This window comes from Pelobates fuscus, chromosome 7 (assembly GCF_036172605.1).
Source record: "Pelobates fuscus isolate aPelFus1 chromosome 7, aPelFus1.pri, whole genome shotgun sequence".
NCBI classification, from domain to species: domain Eukaryota; kingdom Metazoa; phylum Chordata; class Amphibia; order Anura; family Pelobatidae; genus Pelobates; species Pelobates fuscus.
The window spans coordinates 136,099,104-136,123,463 of record NC_086323.1 but is presented as its reverse complement, the minus strand read 5'-3'; the positions used below and the strand labels follow the sequence as shown (position 1 = coordinate 136,123,463).

The 24,360-nt window shown below is 41.0% G+C and overlaps 1 protein-coding gene across 1 annotated transcript in view; it reads left to right on the top strand.

Moving 5' to 3' along the window:
- Positions 1-20,983, top strand: part of RAD18 (RAD18 E3 ubiquitin protein ligase) — a 470,945-nt gene extending 449,962 nt beyond the window's left edge. Inside the window, exon 13 of the mRNA XM_063426684.1 lies at positions 20,308-20,983. Within this exon, the coding sequence (XP_063282754.1) occupies positions 20,308-20,407 (100 nt within the window). The 3' untranslated portion in view covers positions 20,408-20,983. The remainder of the gene's footprint in view (positions 1-20,307) is intronic.
- The last annotated feature ends 3,377 nt before the right edge of the window (positions 20,984-24,360 follow it).

Genomic DNA, 24,360 nt, shown 5'->3' with positions numbered 1-24,360 from the left:
TTCCCCTGAGCTGTCTGCTCAGCTCCCTCGCGCGCCTCAGAGTGAGGCTGGGAGCCGGAAGATGACATCATATCAGCAGCCCGCCGGCATGTCTGTTAGCCGCAAGGCTAACAAGACATTTGCCTTGGGCATTTGGGGGCGGCTTTTTATGCCGCCCAAGGCAAATGCCTTGTTTGCCTCGCGGCTAATACGCCCCTGGGTAGCACGTAGCTTCGAGTGTGGAGGTGTTGGAGCGGCTTTTGCATTGAGTTTTGGAGCCAATCTGGAAATGTTTTGCAGTGGTTTTGGAACTTTTTTGGTGCAGTTCTCAAGTGGTGGAAAGGTAGGGAGCTGAGCTTCATTGTTTGCATGCCTTTTACTGTGTGTTCTGCATTGTAGGTTGGTTTCCATGCCAGCTCATTTTGACTTTTTTCTGACCTCCAGAACGGATTAATTAAGTTGCACACAATATTTTATTTTTAACCTGAAGAGTTTTTATATAAACTCTGTATATATATATTTCTTAATATTTTATCTTCAGTTCAATGCAAATTCGTAGATCTGTCTACACTAATCAATGTTTTCATTTTATAATTATGTATTTGTATTTTATGAATGTTTGCACTATGTATCATTAGTGTGCTATTCAAACAACGTGAGTTGTAGCCTCTCTTAAATATCTAATGAAGAGAGGAGTCCTCTTCATGGAAAGACTGTGTTGGACTTTCAGGCTGACACTTTAATGATTTTCTTGGACATTATATCGTATGAGTTATACATTGAAGTAGTACATGTTGTGATAAATATGCTGTATATTTTTTATTAATATTTTCCAAGACGCATATGTTGTTTTTCTACTTCATAATTTATGTGTAATTACCCTGATTGTACAACTAAGGGTTTATCTACTTAAGCGCTGACACTTTGTATTGATACTCTTTGTGTAAAATTGGAACGTAAGTTTCTGATGTGTATAGCTGCTTTCCTATGTACTCTTTATTTTAATATTTATTTGGGAATAGGATAATCTTTTATGCACTCTTGTTTGTTGATATATATATATATACAGATCAGTATGACATCTAATGTTTGTTTGTCCGGTAATATGTGTCACTGATGTCAAATGCATCCTATTGTGAGGCTCACGTGAATGCCTTGATAAAAAGATGAAAATATAAAATCTTATGATTTATTTGTCTGCCCAGACGTCTGATAACCTCTTAATGTGTCTTACGGATCTTGCTAAATTCTTTTTTAGGAATGATGTATTGATCCACAGGATGTTGTTAGTATCGCTCTTAGCCCTTCAAAAAAAAATAACCTGTGAATCTTTGTAGCTGAACAAATTCAATAGTTCTTGGGTGCTGGTTTCATTAATCTGATTATAAGCAAACTGTAAGAGTTGATCTGAGTGTGCTTTTAACTATCATGCAAAATGCAGACGGTTTTGGTTTGCACTTAAGTAAATCAATACACGTTGGAGACATAGTCTTTTTCTTGTGTTTACTATGTGTGCTGACTTTGTGACATCATATTCACTGACCAATGACTGAATTTTTCCTGTACACCAAGCATGACAAACTCAAAGGCTAGCACGGGCCAAATAAACCAGTTTATGTGGGCCGCAAAAAAAACAAACTTAAATTTTCATAGAAATGTAGGTTTATTTTGAAAAGTACAGTATATAAAAAAACAGCATCCCTCTATACTAAATCCCAGTCCCCCTCCGGTATACCCCCAATGTCGCTGTCCGCACCCTGTACAAAAGCGGATCCTCCTGCTACTCCTTGAAACCCTGTGAAGGCGGAGCACGTTGAGATCGCGTCTGAATGTGACGTGGCGTTGCGTGCCTCTGTGCACCTCCAGGTCCTCCACTGTCCAGCTGCGGCCATTGCAATACTGACCAAGACACACTCACTGACAGACACTACACACAGACACACACACACACTGACAGACACACACATTTATACATTCTTGCACACACTCACAAATCATTTTATTTATTGCTCCCTACCTTTGGGGGCTGGTGTGGGGCCTCTCCCTGAGGTCTCCCTTCCTGCTCCTCACTACTCCCTCACACGCGCAGTTTAGTGATGCCGGGCCGGAATGATGTCATATTCCGCTACCAAGCATCACTACAGAGAGAGCTCACGAGGGAGCAAGAAGAACAGACAGAGCTCCCTCGCTGCCGCCAGCGACCTGTCCTCCCCGGCCGGGTAAATTTAAGCAGAGTAGGCACCTGCAATGTGGGGAGAGCAGGTGCCTACTCTGCCTGAACATGTCAAACTCTGGAACACTATGGAAGCTCTTTGATGCGCTTTGTTACAGATATTTGCAAATGTGTTTGGGTTTTTTTATTCTCCAGAAAAGCACACACAGTTCATAAGCCACTGTTTGTACATATAATTTCAATAATCTCTGGCATTTTAATGACTTCCAAGCCTGCCAGTCACAGGTGTCATGAAAAGGAGCCAGTTAAGCAAGCAGCCAGTTTTAATGTACACGAGGGTCTCCTATACCTGTGCGTATGAAAAAGTAGAAGAGGTCTATGAGCTTTACAGTCTGCACTATTGTACACAACTTTTAATGAGCAGATTCCAGGAGTATTGCATGTGATTTAGGAGATGTTCATCTTGAAGACACTGATTTAAAAAGCTAAGGCCCAGACATCTATTCACACTAGAGAAGTATTTCCTAGGTGCCCATTCTAGGCCTTCATATAAGCAGAGCAGCTGCCGTTTAATTGGCTGATAGGACTCCACGTTTCACATGTGTTTTATAATATATTGCAGGCTCATCAGACAATAACTATATAAAAACAGCAGTTTGGAACAAGCATCTTTCTGCTCTATAACTGAGCAGTGCAATACAATCCTTTGCACACAGAGCTCTTGGTCTGATATTGTCTGCAGCAGGTGGTACACAATACATTTCCTCTATGGTTTTATTGTTTGGTGACATTTGAAGCATGTCTCAGATTGGGAAAGGAATGATTAATAGCCAGCAGTCAGAACGACTGTTTGATTGCAGATCTGCAATATCGTGCTAAGCGGAGCTTTGCCTTTAATGGTCTCCTTTGTTTCCTTGGCATTGTGGAGCCAATATTTAGTGACTAAGGCAGGTGCGGGAGCAAATGCAGCATTGATTTCGAACTCTGACAGGAGACACGCAGTCATGACTAACAAGTGGCCTTTCCCACCCACACAAAGCTGTGGGATAAGGCGCTCACCTTTTAGTTGTCCTCATTACTGGCTCACAGTTACTATATAACACATTGTGAGCTGAATATTAACCCTTTATTATTTATCATGCTGAGAGATCTGCTCTGAAACATGCAGTGATTAAAATTTGGTTAGCAAAGAGTGCTTTTGATTTAGGGTGCACTGACCAAATCCCTTGCACGGTCTTCCTTTAGCTTTGTTGTGTTCATATTGCTAACTTAAATATTCATAAATTATCTCTTAATTATCTCTTTGTTGCATTCCTGGGGTTTCATTTAATTAGCAGGGCTTTTATTTTCGTTTAGTTTTGTCCACCATTTCTGTCACAGCCTGCAAAATTTACATATTTTTTTGCTCATGCTCACTTACGTTTATATTAAACTGAGAGGCTGGGAAGATTTCTGGGAGTTGTAGTTCAGTTACTCACTTTCTACCGAAGAATGTGATCGTCCGAACTACTACTCAAAGAAATCCCTTCTGTGCTCTGAAAACACTCATAGAATCGTTTTTTTTGCTTTTTTCTTTTTGGCGTAAGTTCAGCACAGTCACAGAATGTTACAGTAGTATCATGATTGACTTCTATTCCATTTAATGCTCCTACACTCATTTACATTGCAACTTGGAAACTGGAGCTTCACTGACAGGCTGGACAGAGGGACATAGAGAGCCCTTAAAACAGTCTGCCGAGCTAAGCTATAATGAGTGATACATGCTGGGAGAGGGTACTTTGTGCTACTGTCTCCTGGTTACAATACAGTTGCAAATTTGTATTCTGCACAAGGGTGTGGTTTTCCCAGAATTCCTTGCTCAAGCATGCAGTTTATCACAAATATGGAATCATAGGACATTTGAATCCATTTACAGACTGTGCTTAGAATACCCTTACATTTGTGCACCCACCACACTCCAAATCATTATACAGTAGCAAATATATCTGGAACAAAGTGCATCAAAGAGCTTACATCATCTAGTATTGTCACTTAGGGTGGATTCTCTCCTCCACCCTCTCCCCCGGTCTGCATAAGAGCAGCATATATGTCTGTGTACTGTAAGATTGCGGAGACAATGATATAAGGTCACATCTTACCATTATTGTGAATCAGTGTGCCAATTGGCAGAGCAAGTGGAGGTTTGAAGTTGTATCTGCTAATAAAGCACTCAGAAAAACCTTGGCCATTTTACTGTGGGGCAGAAAGCATCTTATTCGTATCTTCACCATGTTATGCTCCTGCTACCTGAACACGTACTGCCAATGGGCACTCAACTGTTAGTAATGAAGTTATATGTAGGAGAAAGCGCAGACAAGCCTCCACAGTAAACCTAGCTACACTACAGAGCTAACTGGTGTTGAAGACATGGGGGAAAAGCCTTAAATGCAACACATGAAAAGGACATGGGAATTGTTATAGACAACAAACTATGCAACAATGTGCAATGTCAATCAGCAGTGGCTAAGGCCAGTAAGGTATTGTCATGCATGAAAAAGGGCATTCATTCTCGGAATGAGAATATCATTTTGCCTCTTTATAAATCACTGGTAAGACCACATATTGAATATGCTGTGCAATTTTGGGCACCTCTTCTAAAGAAGAATATTATGGCACTAGAAAAAGTGCAGAGGCGGGCTACAAAATTAATAAAAGGAATGGAATATATCAGCTATGAAGAAAGGTTAACATATTTAAACCTCTTTAGTTTAGAAAAACGTCGCCTGAGAAGGGATATGATAGCATTAAACAAATATATTCGGGACCAATACAAACCATTGTGTGGAAATCTATTCACAAACCAGACTTTACATAGGACACAAGGTCATCCGTTTAGACTTGAAGAAATAATATTTCTTCTAAAGCAAAGAAAAGGTTTTTTCACTGTAAGAACAATAAAGATGTGGAATTCTCTGCCTGAAAAAGTGGTTTTATCAGAGTCCATACAGATGTTCAAACAGCAACTAGATGCATACTTGCAAAAATAGAATATTCAAGCTTATAATTTTTCAATGTAGGGTAATAACTATGATCTGCCTGCCATTCTGGGGTCAAGAAGGAATTTTTTTCCCTTGTTTGTTGCAAAATTGGAAGTGCTTCAAGCTGTTTTTTTTTGGGGGGGGGGGGCCTTTTGGATCAACAGCAAAAAACAAATGTGAGGAAGGCTGAACTTGATGGACGCAAGTCTCTTTGCAGCTATGTAACTGTGACTAAATGTACACTAGTCACCAAAACAATTTTAGCTTAATGAAGCAGTTTTGGTGTATATATCATGCCCCTGTAGTTTCCCAGCTTATTTCTCTGTCATTTACGCGTTAAATCACTTGTTTACGAAGCCCTAGTTGCACCTCAATGCATGTGACTTAAACCGCCTTCTTAAGCACTTCCTGCAAAAAGTCATCTAATGTTCACACTTCCTTTATTGTAAATTCTGTTTAATTTAGAATTTCTTATCTCCTGCTGTGTTAATAGTTTGCTAGAACCCGCAGGAGACTGTCATTAAAGTTCAATTTACAGAGCAGGAGATAAATAATCAGACAATCAGTTACAACTGATTGAAAATAAAACCTTTTTTTTTCATGCTGGCTGTGCCAGTAACAGCCAGTGAAGGTGTGACTAGGGCTGCATAAACAAAGTGATTTTACTCCTAAATGGCAGAGTGTTGAGCAATGACAATTTAAGAGGCATGATCTATACACTAAAACAGCTTCATTAGGTTGTTTGGATGACTATAGTGTCCCTTTAATGATTGCCCTTATTATTGACCTTACTCTTGGTGGGCCAGTAGAGGAGCTTTTCTAAATTCCCAAACTAGTTTATGGCTGCTGAGTTGTAACCAGGCATCCATGAATGATATACCCAATGGTTCAATGCACCCACAGCTGTACGTTTTAGAGCTGAGAATATTTATAACTGCAGTGATGGCATGTGAAAAAATATGTCTCCCTCCCTCCTCCCCTTCTTTTACAGATTTTGCTAAGTGCAAAAAGAAAATTCTTAAATAATTATTCAAATATTGCCAATGTATTTGCTAACAAGACTTACCCCTTCTAAGAGCAAAGTTAAAATATGTGCTTCCTACTGCTTAGTTTACAATCAGAACTGTCTCCTTGCATTCTAAATCTGTTACTTTTCCAGCGAACTCTTCCCGGAGGAAGGAGCCTTGTTTGCATTATTAACATCTCCATTATTATTAATTAGCCTCATCTCTGCCTAACAATTCAGTGTTTGATTGCATTGCTAGCAAGCAACCTTAGCAAGATCTGACACAACTCCTGACAATTTTCTATTTCAATTAAAGGGATCCTATAGTGCCAGGAAAGCAAAGCTGTTTTCCTGGCACTATAGGTCTAATAGGTCCCACTTTCCCTCGGGGCTGAAGGGGTTAAAACTCCTTCAGCCACTAACCGGACTCCAGCGCCCACACTCCTCCCCTGCTGACGTCAGCCGGCGGGAGAGACCTAATGCAAATGCCGCGAGCGCATTAGTCCTCCCCATAGGAAAGCATTATTCAATGCTTCCTATGGGGGAAATCTGACGCTGGAGGTCCACGTGCATTGCTTGAGGACGTCCAGCGTCAGATAACTAATCGTTTGGACCGTTTGGATTCCGGAAGCACCCCCTGTGGCTGTCTGGTAGACAGTCACTGAGGGCAGACTTGGAGCTGCAATTTAAACATTGCAGTACTCTGGAACTGCAATGTTTTACACTTCAGCACTAAGTGAAATAGGGACACAGCACCCAGATCACTTCAATTAGCTGAAGTTATCTGGTTGCCTACATTGTCCCTTTAACCAGGATCTCTGGGCCAGATCATAAAATGGTGGAAATATTTTTGTGTCAACAATACAGACGGTTTTGTATGGTTCCCATAGTTTCCATTAGTAGCTCAGGCGGTTCTCATTATTTTATTTTTTTTCATGAATTGACTGCATTATGCAAACGCAAGAGGAATTCCATTTACTTCTTTGAGCAACTGGTGTGCAAGCATTTATGTAATATACAATCCCCATGCTCAATATTACTTCTCTCACTGAATTGCAAAAGACACCAGTGAATATATTCCAAAGCTCGGAGGCTCCTATTGTGCTTCATCTCTAGCAAAAAATAAAGAATCAATCAGAACAAAATAGCTCCCCACCAATCAATGCTCTCTGGACTAAGTCTCTGGGTGAATGGAAATATTTAGTAGACATCCCCCAAATGAAACTAATGCATGCATGTAATAGTTTTTTTTTTTTTAATTTAGGTAATCTTAGAGCTGAAGTTGTCTTGACTGCTGCCTTAGAAAGCCTCTTTTTGCGCAGACCTTCTGTGACTGTCCAATCACAGACTTCCCAATGCAGTTGATTGAAAAGTCTTTGTGAGGCAGGTGCTCTGGGTAATTCCCTGCCTCTTGAGATTAGCTCAACAGAGCTAAACAACCAGGAAGGAACAGGATCTGTTGCCAGCTTGAACACCGGGGAGGTCTAGCAAAGTTAATTTGTAAAAGTGCAAGTTCTGTTGAAGTTGAACATTTGTGTAAAATGAAAGAGGATACATTTTCACACAACGCATGTTAGCAAGATAAAGTGCTTAAGGGGTCCAGAGTGTCGCTTTAAGTCAGTGTAGGATAAGCAGAGACTTAAAGAGACACTCCACTTGCTTCAACAGTGCTTCCTGCATGGTCCTGAAGGCGAGGGGCTGTCCAGGCAGCCAGTCAGTGGGCAGGCATGCCTCTTTTCCAGGCTAGCACACCCATTATGGGCATCACTGTTGGCTCAAATTGCGTCACTGGCAGCACCCTGCCCACCTGTCCAGATTTTTTACTGCCCGGAGAGTTGGGAGGTATGGTTTAGAAGGGCTGCCAGGGCTGAATTTTCACTTGTCACTGGCTGGTGTGCAAGTACAAATTGTGAGTAATATGCTTAGTACAGCAACACTCTTAATTGCTCTATCTTATAGAGATGCTGTTTGGTGCACTGGATGACATTGTTGCACTTGGACAAAAATATGTTGACACTATGGCGCAATGTTTTTAAAATCTTCAATTTTCCATTATCCCTAGTTTCTAGAATAACCCTGATTCCCATCCCATTTTAGCTGTTATTTGTCTACTATCTTTTCAGTATTGAGCAAACATTTATTTTTTCCTGGGATATATATTCATGGAACATAAGTGTTTATCACCTAATAGCAGGTGTGTTGATGTTCTTTGAATAGTTTTGCTTGGGAAAAACATATTTCCTTGGTTTAAATATTAAAGTGGCATGTGCAAAGTCAATAGCTATTTAGGGTACATCCTTCCTTTTGCCTGTCTACTAAAATAGCTGCATCCACTGCTAGAAAAACAAGGTTATATTCGGCAGTAACAAAGCACACGTTATCACATTTTCTAAAATAATTTCCTCTTGTATTGGTCTTTCATTCACAGGAACTTAACGTTGCATCACAAGTCGCAACTCCATATTTCTGGCTAATGTAATAAATACATGTACCTCCCATCCAACCAAGAATCTGCTGTATTTTGGGACCCTTATATCAACTTACTGGATTTTTACCTCTGTGAACACTATAGAAAATTATTTTTAAAATAATTTGCATTGTAAGTTATTTCTGCCCATGCCTGCCTAGCAAGCTTTAGTGGTTAGAGTGCTTGGAGTGTTCCTTTAATAGAAAAGGCTCTCCACTATTTCTTAAAGTGAACTGGTCATCTACAAACTGGCCGGATAACAGTAAAGAGAAAAACTTTAAAATCATTTCCACCAACAACGTGGTCACTAGGAACAGAAGTGCAGAGTAGACTTTGTGGCTTTGAACACGCATTATAGTGTAGCACTGCCCCAGGAAGCACCTCTAGCAGCTATATGAAGAGTAGCCAGTGGAGTTATCCCTAGGCTGTAATGTAAACACTGCATTTTCTCTGAAAAAAGACAGTGTTTACTGCAAAAAGCCTGAAGGGAATAATTCTACTAACCAGAACAAATTCCATAAGCTGTAGTTGTTCCTAGTAACTATAGTGTCCCTCTAATAAAATAAGCAATTTTCCTGATTCCCATTTTATAGTCACGTTTCAGACGACTTTCCCAGTTCACTTTCTTTATTTCATTCAAATATAACATATTTTTTTTATATTTCTTCTCTGCAAAATCATATTGAATTTTCTCTGCTTCTGTGTTTTTAAATATCTGCAATTTATTTTTACATATTTTAACTGACCCTTAGGGATATTACTCAGCCAAGTGAATAATGACCACTGTTACAAATAATGTACCAATTTACATCCGCTTTTGTGAAATGCGTGCATATTTTTATCCTTGAATTTTCAGTATAAATCAGTAAATTCCAAAATGTAATTTCCTGCTGACTAAAATGCAGAATTAATATTATACCCCATCCGTTTCCATTTAGTAAAGGTAAAAAGCACTCAAAAACCATCCTCTATTTGAATTTAAATATTTACCTTCAAAACATACTCAAAATAGGCTATTCATCCCAAAAAGGGAAACAAATAAACATTAGTACCACCAAGCTTGATGTCTCCCTCCATACTTGCATTTAGAGCATAAGGCAACATCTTCAACTCTTGTCATGTTACTCAAACCATTGCTCAACAATTTTGCAGTGTGAATTATTCTGCTGTAGGTGGTACGTGTCAAAGTACATTCATATTAAAGCCAGGACTCAAGGTTTCCCCAGCAGAACATTGCCTCTACCGGTCTACCTTCTTCCTATAGTGCATCCTGCCGCCATCTCCTTCCCAGGTAAACAACACATACACACAAGGCCACCCACCTAAACATAAAGAAATGTAATTCATCAGACTAGGCAACCTTCTTCCATTGCTCCATGGTCCAGTTATAATGCTCACATCCCCACTGAAGGCACTCTGACTGGGTCTGCAGCTATGCAGCCCTATGTGCAGCAAACTGTGATGCACTGTATGTTCTGACACCTTTCATGTCCAGCAAGGTTTTCAGCAATTTGAGCTACAGTAGCTCTTCTGTGTTATCAAACCTGATGGACTAGCCTTTGCTCCTCACGTGCATCAATGAGCCTTAGGTGCGTGTGACCCTGACGCCAGTCCACCAGTTGTCCTTTCTTTGCACCACTTTTGGAAGCTACTAACCACGGCACACCAGGAACAACCCTCAAGACTTGCTGTTTTGGAGGTGCTCTGATCCTGTTATCTAGCCATAACTATTTGACCCTTGTTAAAGTCACTCAGATAATTTTGTTTTTCCATTTTTCTGGCTTACAACATGTGAAATGCAAGAACTGACTGTTCACTTGCTGCTTAATATATCCCACCCCTTGACAGGTGTCATTTTGACAATATAATCAATGTTATTCACTTCACCTGTCAGTGGTTTTAATGATGATCAATGTACATCTATTATCCCTCCCCCACCCCTGAATTCCATCTACACTCAATACCCCACAATGAAAATGCAAAAAAGAAAAAAAAAATTTACACCACTGCACACCCCTCAATGAAAATGCAAAAAAAGATTATTATTTTTTTACACCATTAATAAATATTTCATTTTTATCAAACAGAAAAAAATTTAATATCACAGCCATAATTCAGAACCATAAATTATTTTTGTTCTCTTCTGGTCTGCAGTCCCCCTGGCCCGGTCTAAATTAAAAAAAATTTTAAAAATATTTTTAAAAAAGCAACGGACAAGGTCTCCCTGGAGGGAAGGGATGTTGGGGAGAATGGGCTTTACCTCTATTGGCTCTCTAGGGCCACTATGCTGTGTGTGCTAGCATCAGACACCAATTTTGCACCGAATTGACATAAGCCAGCCTGTTAATGTCGTTGCCAAAGGGGGAGATACACCTCCGGCAGTGAAGTGGTTAATCTCTGTATGTGCAACATAGGATGCACATACAGACTCCAGGCACCATGACCACTTAAAATCACTGAATATTAATTGGATTTAAGGCTGGGCCACTCAAGGACTTTCGCAAAGTCTCATCCATAAGCGAATCTTGTGTTGTATTGGCTGTGTGCATAGGGTAATTGTCCTGTTAGAAGATGAACCACTGACCCAGCTTGAGGTCCATAGCACTCCGGAGCAGATTTTTAGTACGCATATCTCTGTATTTTGTTGCATTTAGCCTTTCCTCAACCCCGACTAGTCTCCCAGTCCCTGCTGCTGAAAATTACACCCAAAGCCTTAAAGGACCACTATAGTGCCAGGAAAACACTCATTTTCCTGGCACTCTAGAGCCTGAGAGTGCCCCCACCCTCAAGGACCCCCTCCCGCCGGGCTCTGGGGAGAGTAAAGGGTTAAAACTTACCTTTATTCTAGCGCCGGACGGAGAGCTCTCCTCCTCCTCTCCACCTCCGATCCTCCCTTTCGGCTGAATGCGCATGCGTGGCAAGAGCTGCACGCGCATTCAGCCAGTCTCATAGGAAAGCATTTACAATGCTTTCCTATGGACGCTTGTGTGCTCTCACTGTGATTTTCACAGTGAGAATCACGCAAGCGCCTCTAGCGGCTGTCAGTGAGACAGCCACTAGAGGATTTGGAGGCTGGATTAACCCTATTATAAACATAGCAGTTTCTCTGAAACTGCTATGTTTATAAAAAAAAAAGGGGGGGGTTAATCCTAGAGGGACCTGGCACCCAGACCACTAGCTGAAGTGGTCTGGGTGCCTAGAGTGGTCATTTAAGCTGCCACCACCATGCTTCACCGTTGAGATGGTATTGTGCAGGTGAAGAGCTGTATCTTATTTCCTCAGACATGACGCTTTGTATTGAAGCCAAACAGTTCAATCTTTCCATCAGTAGAGATTTTTTTTTCTCACACTGCTAGAGACTTTTGTCTGGCCAATTTTTTTGGTAGCCTTCCCCAGATTGGTTCTTTGACACAATACTGCCTCTGAAATCTGCAATCAGTTTCTTTGACCTCACTGCTTGGTTTTTGCTCTGATATGCATTTACAGCTTCGAGACTTTGTATAGACAGTGTGTGCCTTTCCAAATCAAATTGTAGGAAAATCTTAAAGATGATTGAGATTAATGGATAAAAATCTATAATAATTGTAACAATTGTAGCATAAGACTGCAACATAGAAATGTGAAAAAAATGAAGGGGTTTGAATAATATATATTTATGTGTTTTCCTTAGTTTAGTTCTAATTATCCTTCCATGACTTTCCCACTCCGTTTTATATAGATTCTCCTTATTACTTGGATTTTATCACGCCACATGTTACTTTCATTATGTGAGATTTCATTTATCATTCCTTGCATTTTTTTTTTCCTTTTATTCCACTACCAAAAATTTTGACCGTTTTCTTGTGTTATCGTAGTGTGGACAATTAACAAGGGAATTGCCAATACAGACACTCCTTATTTACAGACCAGGTTCCATGCTTACGACCCGGTCGGTCAGTGAGGATGCGCTAGAGAGCAGGTCTACTTTTCGGGGGAATTCCCCTGAAAATAGACCAGTTCACTAGCGCACCGAATCCCGCAAATCTATGTTCTGGAAAACTTCCCCGAACATAGACCAGCTCTCTAAAGTGGGGAATCCCTTGAGTCAAGTCAAGTCTTCAGTATTCCACATTTAGTATATAAATCACTCAGAGACTTTGTATTGCTCTGTTTTGTGAAATTCTGAATTAAAAACTAGAACTTTTGCGTGCTAATAATTTAAAAACATTTTTACTATTCTTTTTTGGAGCAAACTTTCAGGCCATTCTAAAGAATTAGCCTATAAAAAAGTATGTGGTAAGGTTACATTTTAGAAGGCCAGATAGGGTCACAGTATTGTGACCTTGGCCTATGAGGCTAGCATTCAATACATTTTTTAAAGTGCCATGTGCATTCACTAGAATTGCTGTCTTTCTTGTAGTTTGTGTTTAGAGAATGGTTTTAGCTGTGTGACATTTAGAATGAAAGAAAAATATACCAAAGTGTCAAGGTTGTATGTTAATTACTCTAGGGCAAGAATGGCCATTTTATAGAGATCCAGATGTTGCTAGATTGTTAGCACCTATCACTATTGTCAAATAACTCCCTGACAACTTGATGCTGGTTCATATGTCTTTTCTCCAAGCAATCATTCTTTACGGAAGCGAACGGTTGTTGTCACGTGTTTTCACTAACTGCATGTTGACAGCAGTTCAAGCAGACAAAAAAACATAGACAATTCAGCATGCCAAGTACAACAATAAACCACAGCATTTCTGTACATCACTGAAAATATAAATGATGAAATGTCACCCAAGTGGCTCTCTTTAGGACAGACAGTACATCTTTTAACCCAGATTCCTCTGTCTTTCTGTAATGGCCTTTTGTCCCTATTTTGTAGATGCACAGAACGTTCCACAGAGCCTTGCAGCAAACAAACATTTAGTAATGAGTCTTTTTTGTAAAAGTGCCTAGAAACGAGTCTTTGTGAATAAAATAAAAAAAATAGTTTTGTTCTTTATTACATTTTAAACAAATGTGTTGGGAAATAATAAGTACAATGCACATTGATATTGATGGGGGAAAAACTGGTGAAAATGAGAATGTGGTGAATTCTTATAAATGTCAGGCATGTTTAAAGAGCTACTATAATAAACATAACAACTGTGGTTTGGTGAGTGGCTATATTGTCTACGGTGTCTGGGCACAATTTCACATTTTATGTAAAACCATTTATAAGTGTTCTGACCAAAACTGGGGGTCTCCTCCACCCTTAAATCAGAAGTTACACATCCAGGTTATCAATGTCCGTTTTGTCAAACCTGGAGTGGGGAGATTTGCTGACTTGTAGAGGCTATGTTAATTAGTGAACTCATTAAAATGAACACATCAAGTGTAACGGAGCTCCCTGTACCCTGGCTGGGTACCTCCGCCAAGGACCGCTTCCTAGCTGGAACAGGGGACAAACCGCAGAACTTCTGCCCACAGTCGCTGTGGCTTAACTGGGGTCCTGGAACCAGTTCTTCCCGGAGCCGAATGGGGAATTAGCTCTAGTCCTTACAAGGACTTTCCCTGTTGAATCCCCTGCAAGCTGGAACAGCAGACACAGGAGTAATTCTTCTTTCACTCCAATAACAGGACGACCCACAGTTTTGGAGTGCAAGCTGGAATATATTTAATGGTGCCACACATGGCCTTTTATACAAGTCCCCAAGCAAGGGGTACGCCCACATGGACCTTGTTGGGGACAGGGACACAAACTTACAAACCAATAATAAAACATTTACAATGGAAGGCACTCCTACACACAACACACAATCCCTCCCCTCTGCTTGGGAGATAATTGGATCAGTAATTGTTTCCTCAACCCTGACTAGTTTCCCAGTCCCTGCTGCTGAAAATTACACCCAAAGCCTTAAAGGACCACTATAGTGCCAGGAAAACATACTCATTTTCCTGGCACTATAGTGCCCTGAGGGTGCCCCCACCCTCAGGGACCCCCTCCAATTATCTCCAAGCACAGAAAAAAACATACATTTCTAAAAAAAAAAAAAGTACCTCTAAACACACGAAATCCACACAAATGTTACATCCCCTGATAGTACTGATCTGAGTGACCAACTTATCCAAAAAGCACCCAGATTAGTTCAGGGGTTCAGGAATTTCCTGGAAGTCGGTTAAGTTTGGTAGTCTTTTACAGGTTTCCCTGCAGGGCCCATAGTCTGTGGGCTGGCAAGCAGGCTCCTACAGGAGCTTGTGGCAAACTCACTTGGAGAGGGGAGTTTGTCACATCAAGCATGATACCCACTACAGCCTGGTGTAGTGGTTATGGTACCAGGAGTACCTTATTGCCATTTTACAATAAGGTGTCAACATTAATAAGGTGTCAACAACTTAGCTGGGTTCTGCCAAGCACCTCTGCCACATCCACTGCCTTGATCCAACCGGAGAAGCCGGATGTACCTTTAGAGCAAAGCAGGACTATGCTCATTGGCTGAGAATGTTAGGTGAGCCATCTCAGCCAATGAACACGGTCCTCCATCAACTGTGCTTTACTCTACAGAGGGATCCTGTTTTTACTAGCATAACCACTACTGTACCCAGTATGTAGTTGGTTATGTAGGTAAGTGACATGTGTGGGACAGATCCAGGGCGATTGTGGCACTAGAATGGGTTTTTGTGGTTATGGTGCTTCAAGTTTTCCTTTAATTACAGAGCTGGTAATCTCCTGTTGGTTGGCATAGACCCACAGGTCTGCAAACTGTTATAGGTGTTCACATCTATGGCTAAAGGTTAGAACCCAGGTGTTGTAGAAATATTACTTCAGTCTTTGCCTTCCTTCAGGTTATAGCTTGGCTGGGGATCTACCTTTTGGATACATCTATCTATTTTGGATGATTGATTGTTGTAACTTGCCCATGGACACTCCAGCAGTTAATGGGTTACTGTTTCCTCACCATTGCCAAGTGGAAGAATCCACATTTAGTAGAGCTCTGGTTCTGGCTGTCAAGAGACTGTTTTATGATTTAGAGATGTTCGTCTCTGTACCTGCTGGCTTTTTTGTCCTCTGGGAATCTTCCATCAAAACAAATACATGTGCAAGGAAAAATCTTCAAAGCGTGTATCTAAGAGCATGTTCATATTGATTCCCTCTGCTCCACTGTAGCATTATATAAACTTGCTGTATTTAGGGGGTGCACATGACACCCCACAGAGCACATTCACATCTATGTTATAACTTAAACATGTACATTTCTGACAGCTGTAAAAGTGCGCTGAGACGCAGATAGCTATTACCAGAACTCTGTTTTCTAGAATTATTTAACAAGTAATGTATCAGATCTAAAATAAGTTTAAAATGTACTTTTGTCATTATTTGTCCAGCAACATATCAAACTGCTTATAGCTTTTCTTCTCCTTTAACCCCTTAAGGACACATGACATGTGTGACATGTCATGATTCCCTTTTATTCCAGAAGTTTGGTCCTTAAGGGGTTAATGTTAAGTAACACATCTAGAAAAGTATTTTGATGTGATTTTTTAAAAAACTATTTGTATTAATATGCAGTTTCCTAAGACATTAGTCTATAGGTATAAAGACAGTTAGACATTTCCAACGTATTTGAACCACATTTTTGTGTGCCAGGGTATAAGGGTATAGTCTCCTTAAGAAGGAGTCATGGCATGTCTAGATATGTTTGAGTGCCTACCATCTATTTTCTAGGAGCTCCAACTAGTTTTTTGTGTATTCGTGTTTATTGGTTTAAATGATTTTTATTTTGTACGTAATAAGGCATAGTTAGCATAGAGTTAGCCAAAGTGTTTCACATGCACCTACGCAGAGGCTATTAAAATCATCAGAAAGCAATATTATACTTTCAAGTACAAAGAGAAGTATGCATAACTTAACAGGATGTTTTTCTGATAGTCATTCACAGCGTTAAGTAGGCCTTGTTTTCTGGTGCAGGGGTTCGGAAAAACCTTGTGGTTGGACCAAAGTGGTGTAAGGCCTAAGTAGGCCATACGTGAAAATGTATAGTAATCTTTAGCTTATGTATAAATTAAGAGCTCGTTATGTAAGCAACAATGTTTACGCCAAACAAAAGAAAGTCAAACAACAATGTAACCCATTCCGACTGTATTCCAATGCAAGTATCTGAATACGCGTATTGGTTGCCAGGCATTAAGAGTGAGTCATGGGGGATGATATGTGGGTATGTGGGCTAAATTCCGTCTCTCTCCATTCGGGATTGTGCAGTGCTGTCTCTATGGTTCCAGAGTAGTGAGGAACCTTGTATAATCGGGCGTTGATAAGAACTCCAACCAGTAATACCACCGTTGAGTGTATCTTTCCTGGTATCTTCGACCCATCTGTGTTGTGATGGTGCTCGCTGTTGTCTCCGGCATATTGGGGTCACGAACTTTGCCACGTTCAGTAGGCGTGGGGTCACTGATCGCTTGTAGCTCTGCGTCACCAGTTGGGTGTGATGGAGCAGGTAAGTGGCTGGTTCCATCGGAGGGGGCTTCTCTTTGAGTTTCAGGATCACATGGCTGATTGCTTCCCAAAACGGGTGGGTTTGCCTGCAGGTCCACCACAGGTGGAGGAACGTGCCACTCTCCTTACCGCAGCACCAGCAGGTATCTGGTGTCGTGGAGTCACGTCTGTGGAGGGCTTTCAGAGTCAAGTACCAGCATGTAAAGACTTTATAGGAGTTCTCCTGTACTCGTGCTGATTCAGCTTCAGTGAATGATCTTCCATTTCTTCCTCCCATCCTCTCTGACATGGTGGGTTAGTTGGTATCGATTGATGATAAGCATGTTATAGATTGTGGAGATACCCTTGGGTACCATCAAGTCTTGGCGGTATAAGCTCTCAAAATCCGTTGTATCCCTTATTAGGCATGGTTTCTGTGGGATTGAGGAGATGTATCAAGATATTTGTGATCTTGCCGTGGTGTGTTGGAGCGAACATCTTGCATCTGGGAATAGTTCCTCCGCTGGGCGCTCCTTCTCCTCTGGGCCTACCCGGTCTTTCACTCGGGGGCAGGGGTTGTCACCCCTCAGGGTCTGCATGGGGCCCATGGCTCCAGCTAGAAAGGCAGGATTATTTCTTATGGGGAGCAGTGGGCTCAGTTCTGTTGTCAGGAAGAATTTTGTTCCCTTACGGTGCCATAGGGTTAGGGTAGTATTTAGTGTTTATTGGAGTGTCACAAATGACCAAGTTGAAAAATTTAGGTTAAAATAACTAAATTCTGCAACTGAGCTGGAAAACTTTTCATGATTAGCACGTTTTGAATAACTATTGCAATACACTCCAATTTTGCGTGCTATAAACATACTATTAAAAGCAGAATATTCCACTTATCACAACATCAGGACTGTATAGAGGAGAGCGGCTAAGCTGTACATTCCATGCTGCCATTTGGTCTGGAGGGATATACTGTGAAGATTGCAAAGTAAAAAGTTAAACTAAAATAACTTTTAGAAAAAAGATACTTTGTGCCTTTAATGTAATTCAGAATAAGACCAAACTAAGCACCAGAACCACTCCAACAGAAACATAGGGTCACTCCAAGGTCCATTATTACATATGCTTCTAGAAGTCAATGAGGAAAGAATCTGTATGTTCTGTGTTTCTGCTTGAAACTAGCTAGTTGCACCCTCGTAACACGTTACTTTGGCCGCCCAGAATTATTTTCTGTTAGAAAAGAGAGAAATCGTTGAAAAGGGTTGGAGAAATCCTTTAATGTCCCTATATTAAAAGGTTATTCCAACCCCTTTTAACATTTTTTTTGTTTGTTTGTTTTTTTTGCAGGGGTGCTTCCTGGAACAATATTATGAAAACAGTTTAACTTTAGCAATATTTTTTTTTTCCTTTCAACACTTAGCCAAGCACACACGGTCTGCCAAAAAAAACAACTGGACTGCACCCAGAGAATCTTTGCACCATAACCACTGCAATATGCTGTAGAGGTGGCAATAGCTGTAGTGATGATGCATACAGGGTTATTCACTAAACTACAAATTGTTATGAATTTAAACCCGAATTGCAAAACCAAGCTGTGACTTTAGGGGATTTGAAACATTTTCCAAATACACTATTTTAGCCTAATTTTTGCCATACGTATATTAAATTGCTACAGTCTCTTTAAAATGAAATTATTGAATCCACTAGAACAATTCTGTTGCTGGTGGTACCTTAGGAAGATGACTCACTGAATATTTAAGGAACTAAAATGGCAAAAACAAGCAGATTAATATATCACTAAAACAAATTTCCATTGTTTACTGGCTATGAGTTGCAGATGTGCATGTGAGCCAGGGCTTCTTTTGCCCAGAGACTGCACCAGGCTATCTGCAGTTGCTGAAATCATTCGTCATTCCCATGATTTTCATCAGAAGTGCTTTTATAGGATCTAAAATGGTTTGCAACCTTTATAATGTGGATGGCACTAATCCCTCAGTTGTGCTATATTGCTTTTTGACAATTTAAGCAGCACTGTTATTAAATAGGCATGTTCCCAGGTAGAGTCATCACATTTCTTATGTGATCTTAATGTGATATTGGTACTATTGTTGTGATATCAGTAAGGACATGAAGCCAACGGGCCTTATTTCAAATGGATATTGTGTAAGCAGATAGGACATGTGTAATGCATAGGCTTTTGTATCACTAACAGGAACCACCTAGCTAAGCGGCATTTCTGATAACAAGGTCAGTTAGCCCATAGAGGTATTCCTTTGAATAATGCAGAATCATACTCCGTTTGGCAAGCTCTGCTTATATTGCCTTCACCAGGCTCCCCCCACCGAGATTCACAGCAGAACTCCTAGCATAACAATGCAGTGGGAGATATATGCATTACACAAAGTGCAGTCTGAATAGAATTCTGTGATTCAACATGTGATCTCACAAGAAACAGTGCAGCAAGTGTTGATGTAGCATTTATAATTGGCTCAATACACAACTTATCTGCAACCAAAATAAAACATTATTTCACTCCTTTCACCACTAACGTTTATGCGCCCCTCCATCTTCTTACCTTGAGCCAGAGAAGGGCTAAATTTAGATCCTGATGGTCTTGTGGTGAGCTCTTCTGGTCTGCACCTTCACCATGTGCAGCCCTCTCATTGCAACTTACGACTTTCTGATAGTGTCAGAGTTTTGCCACGGATTAACACGGCAAAGCTCCAATACTATCAGTAGCCGTGCTGGAGCTCACAAGAGAAATATGCAGGGTCTGCACCCAACAAAATATCAGACGGGGGAAATCCATGCTTTGATCTCATTCACCAGCACATAGCACCCTCTAGTGATGCCACCAAATAACAAGAGACTATAAGTTAGGTGTTAAATCCTACTACTTCAACCATCAGACACCTTTTAGAACTTCTATCGCCTTCAGTCAAATAAAAATGTTTTCAGAAAATAACTTACTGGATTAGTGAGCATTTTTTCAAATAGAGGTGAGACTACTGCTTCTGCAATACTAATCTTAAATTCTTGCCTTACATTACAAATACAAATATTATCTGAAAGGTTAATCAAGTTATGATAAATAGAATTATTCCAATATTAAATTGCTGAAATGTTGCTTAATCATGAGTTAATGAAACTTAATTTCACTGACCCTAAAACCACAGTCAATGGGAAACCGATTGTATAATATTAACTAATTATTTTGCACTTTCTTCATTCTTTCTGCAGTGCTAGTCCCATGGCCAAAGCAAGGAAGAGAAAAGCATCCAGTCTGAAAGAGACACCGGGGAAACGAGAAACGCCTCGGAGCAAGCGACATCGGAAGTAGAGTGTGTTTTGTGTTCTTGGGGCCATAACTGTTACAATAAACCTGCCTTCAGGCGACATGCGATCTGCGTGCATTCTGCTCTATCACTGACACCAGTCTTTTAAACTAATGGGACACAGCATTGTGTGAGCTTATAAGCAGGCCTTCATCTTAAAGGATGGAAGATAACCTGATATCAGTGCATAGAACTGTACCATGCACACAGAGTAAATACTTTGCAATGTTTTTGTCTTATGAAGTGATGATAGGAATGCAGCAGTTCATGTAAATAACAGATTTACAGTCCAAGAAACGGGTGTAACTGGAAATGATATACAACAGCCACAAAACATAGTCTGCTGCTTGCAACAGAGCTGTCTGGCAGCTCCACCACTAATTCTCATTATATGATTTTATCCTGTGTATGGAACAAGGTCCTTGCTATTTACATCTGGTTGGAATGTGTACCTACTCCTGACCAAGATGGACTTATAAAACATGCAGTGTTCCCAAGTAAAATGTATATCATAACGTTTTCATTTTATTTTACACGTGAAAAAAATCCTAGAAAAATAAAAGATTGTCTCTTTAAGCTCTGATCAGCTTGCATTCTAGACTCAATGAATCATGGGTAAAAACTGTACTCGGTGGGTGTGAAAAGCTGTTATCATAATTACGAAGATTGGGGACATTGAGTGATCTATAAACAGCTAATTCTGGAATAATGTTTGAAAAATGGAGCAATCACCATGGAAATCAGTGCAATGTTCCATCTGATTGTTCCGCTTGTAGAACTTGCACCCATTACGTGGGTATATATAATATGTCACAGAAGGGAATAAGTCAAGTTATACCTTTGGCAATTTTGCTTCATTAGTGTGGACAGTTAAAGAGAAATTTGTAATACTATATTTACCTCTCTCTTATATTTAACAAATATGTATCTGTGAGATCTAAACAAAATAGAATACGAACAGCCTCCAACTATGCAGAATCCTCATGTACAACCTTCAATGTACGCAGTCTTTGGGGTAGATTTATTTCTCCAGGTATACACGAGTGATTTGACTGAAGAGGGTGAGAAACAATGTTCTAAATAAATGTTTATCACACAAGGTTTCAGGAACCACCAATAACTTATGATTTCCCAATTCTGCTCCAGTGATTAGATAGATAAAACAACTGGTTTTCCTTGAGGCTTTTTTAAGAAGCATTGAGCAAGTGTCTACATCAGTCTCTACTCTGATAAGTAATCCTGAGTTGTAATGGCAAAGGAACAGGGTTTTATCTTGCGTCAATGGAGCTTTATGCCTTGGCTCCCTTGTACCATATTAGCTAATGACATGGCATTTCTACGCTTTCTCACTGAAAACATTACAGCAACATGTAGATGTTATGGTGCCAGGATTACTCTAGCATTGCTGTCTCCCAGCATTGTAAGCAGTGTGATGCTCTCAGTCACTGAGCTAGCCCTATATTGCAGGTCCTAGCTCAGGAGACCCTAGCTTCCGTCTCTTTGGCTGAGGTAGTGGAAGTGAAAAGTGGCACCTGGGAGACCTTAGGTAAGAAATCAAGTCATTCTAAAATGGTTTGACTACTTACAATGGGGGCAGGGCACCATAACCACATTAGTTACAGTTATGGAATGTTTCTTTAAGACTGCACTCCAGATTAACAGCAAAATGATGAGGCAAATATCTCTGCTGCTTCGCAGATAGCACATATGAACCCCCTAAACTATCAGAACTCCCAACCACCCACGGTCGTTTGCATAGTAAATTTGTATTTTAATTTTAAAAAATAATACTTTTGACAGGTGCTAACACACATCCGCACTCCAGATGTTTTGGACTACACCTTCCATGATGCTTTGCCATCATTATAGGTGTAAGAGGATCATGGGGGATGTAGTCCACAACATCTGGAGTCCCAAAGGTTGCCTGCCCCTGCCAGCTATTCTAACAAATTAGTTCACTTTAATATTCCCTTCGGCATTCGTTTTTACCTTCTCTGCTGAAAAGCAGGACATTAGAGCACTACACAAAGTCCTAATCGCCTGTGGATCTAAATCATAAAGATTAATAAAGTACTAAATTACTTCTACATAACACAGGAGGAACATTTAACCCCTTAAGGACACATGACATGTGTGACATGTCATGATTCCCTTTTATTCCAGAAGTTTGGTCCTTAAGGGGTTAAGCCCCTGATAAGTACTGAGAACTAATATCATTTTTATGAAATCAGCCAACAGGTAATGTGTGTGCCAACCAGTATTAGAGTTACAGGAGCTGTTCACTTATCACTTTATATTGGAGATGAATTTCACTAGCTTAAACAGCTTGAGGATATTTAAAGGATAATAAATTCTCTTTGAATATGTTATGATTGCCTGGAGGTATCTGTCCCCTGTGCTAGACCTTTTAGTCAGTATTTTGCTTGATGTTTCAAAGTAGGAATGTTTGTAGCTGTTACCTTTTTTTTTGTTTGTTTGGTTTGCTGCACGGATTCAAAATAGTCTAATTTTCTTACCTTTCAAAACTAATTACATTAATTAGCACCCAAATCAGAGAAATGTCACCTCAGTCCCTCTTCAATCACATGGAAATTACTTCTCCGAAGAGTCTTCTTCAGACAGTGAGGAGGGCTAAGATGTGGTCAGAATGTGAACAAACAGATATTTGCACAGGGCAGTGGCGGATCCAGAAGCTAATCTCGGGAGGGGCACTGGCAGATTATTTTAAGAAACAATCCAGGCACAATAACCACTACAGCTCTCTGTAGTGGTTTTGGTGCCAGGAGTTGCTGTGGCGCCCTCCCAGAGTAAGTAGTCAAACTGTTTAAAAAAATGTTTGATAACTTACCCATGTCTGCCGGGATAGGGGTTGTAGTGTGTATGTGTGTGAGGGGTGCAGTGTGTGTGAGGGTCGCAGTATGTGTATGGAGGGGTAGTGCGTGTGTGAGAGGGGTGCAGTGTATGTATGGGGTAGCAATATGTATATTGGGAGCAGTGTGTTTGTGTGTAAATGGTGCAGTGTGTGTATTGGGAGCAGTGTGTTTGCGCGTGAGTGGCGCAGTGTGTTTTTGTGTGAGGGGTGCTGTGTGTGTGTATAGGGGGCAGTGAGTGTATTGGGGGCTATGTGTAAGGGGGGGCTGTGTGTGTGTAAGGGGGGCTATGTATGTAAGGGGGAGCTGTGTGTGTAAGAGGGGGGCTGTGCGTGTAAGAGGGGGGCTGTGTATGTAAGGGAGGCTGTGTATGTTAGAGGGGGGCTGTGTGTGTAAGAGGGGGCTGTGTGTGTAAGGGGGGGCTGAGTGTGTAAGGGGGGGCTGTGTGTGTAAGGGGGGGCTGTGTGTGTAAAGGGGGGCTGTGTGTGTAAAGGGGGCTGTGTGTGTAAAGGGGGGCTGTGTGTGTAAAGGGGGGCTGTGTGTGTGTAAGAGGGTCTGTGTGTGTAAGAGGGGGGCTGTGTATGTAAGCGGGGGCTGTGTGTAAGAGGGGGGCTGTGTATGTAAGGGGGGTCTGTGTGTAAGAGGGGGTCTGTGTGTAAGAGGGGGGCTGTGTGTGTAAGAGGGGGGCTGTGTTTGTAAGGGGGGGCTGTGTGTGTAGGGGGGGCTGTGTGTGTAAGGGGGGCTGTGTATGTAAGGGGGGCTGTGTATGTAAGAGGGGCTGTGTATGTAAGAGGGGGGCTGTGTATGTAAGAGGGGGGCTGTGTATGTAAGAGGGGGGCTGTGTATGTAAGAGGGGGGCTGTGTATGTAAGGGTGTGTGTGTATGTAAGGGGGCTGTGTGTTTAAGGGGGGCTGTGTATGTAAGGAGGGGGGCTGTGTATGTAAGGGGGGGACTGTGTATGTAATGGGGGGGCTGTGTGTGTAAGGGGGACTGTATGTAAGGGGGGACTGTGTATGTAAGGGGGGGACTGTGTATGTAATGGGGGGGCTGTGTGTGTAAGGGGGACTGTATGTAAGGGGGGGGACTGT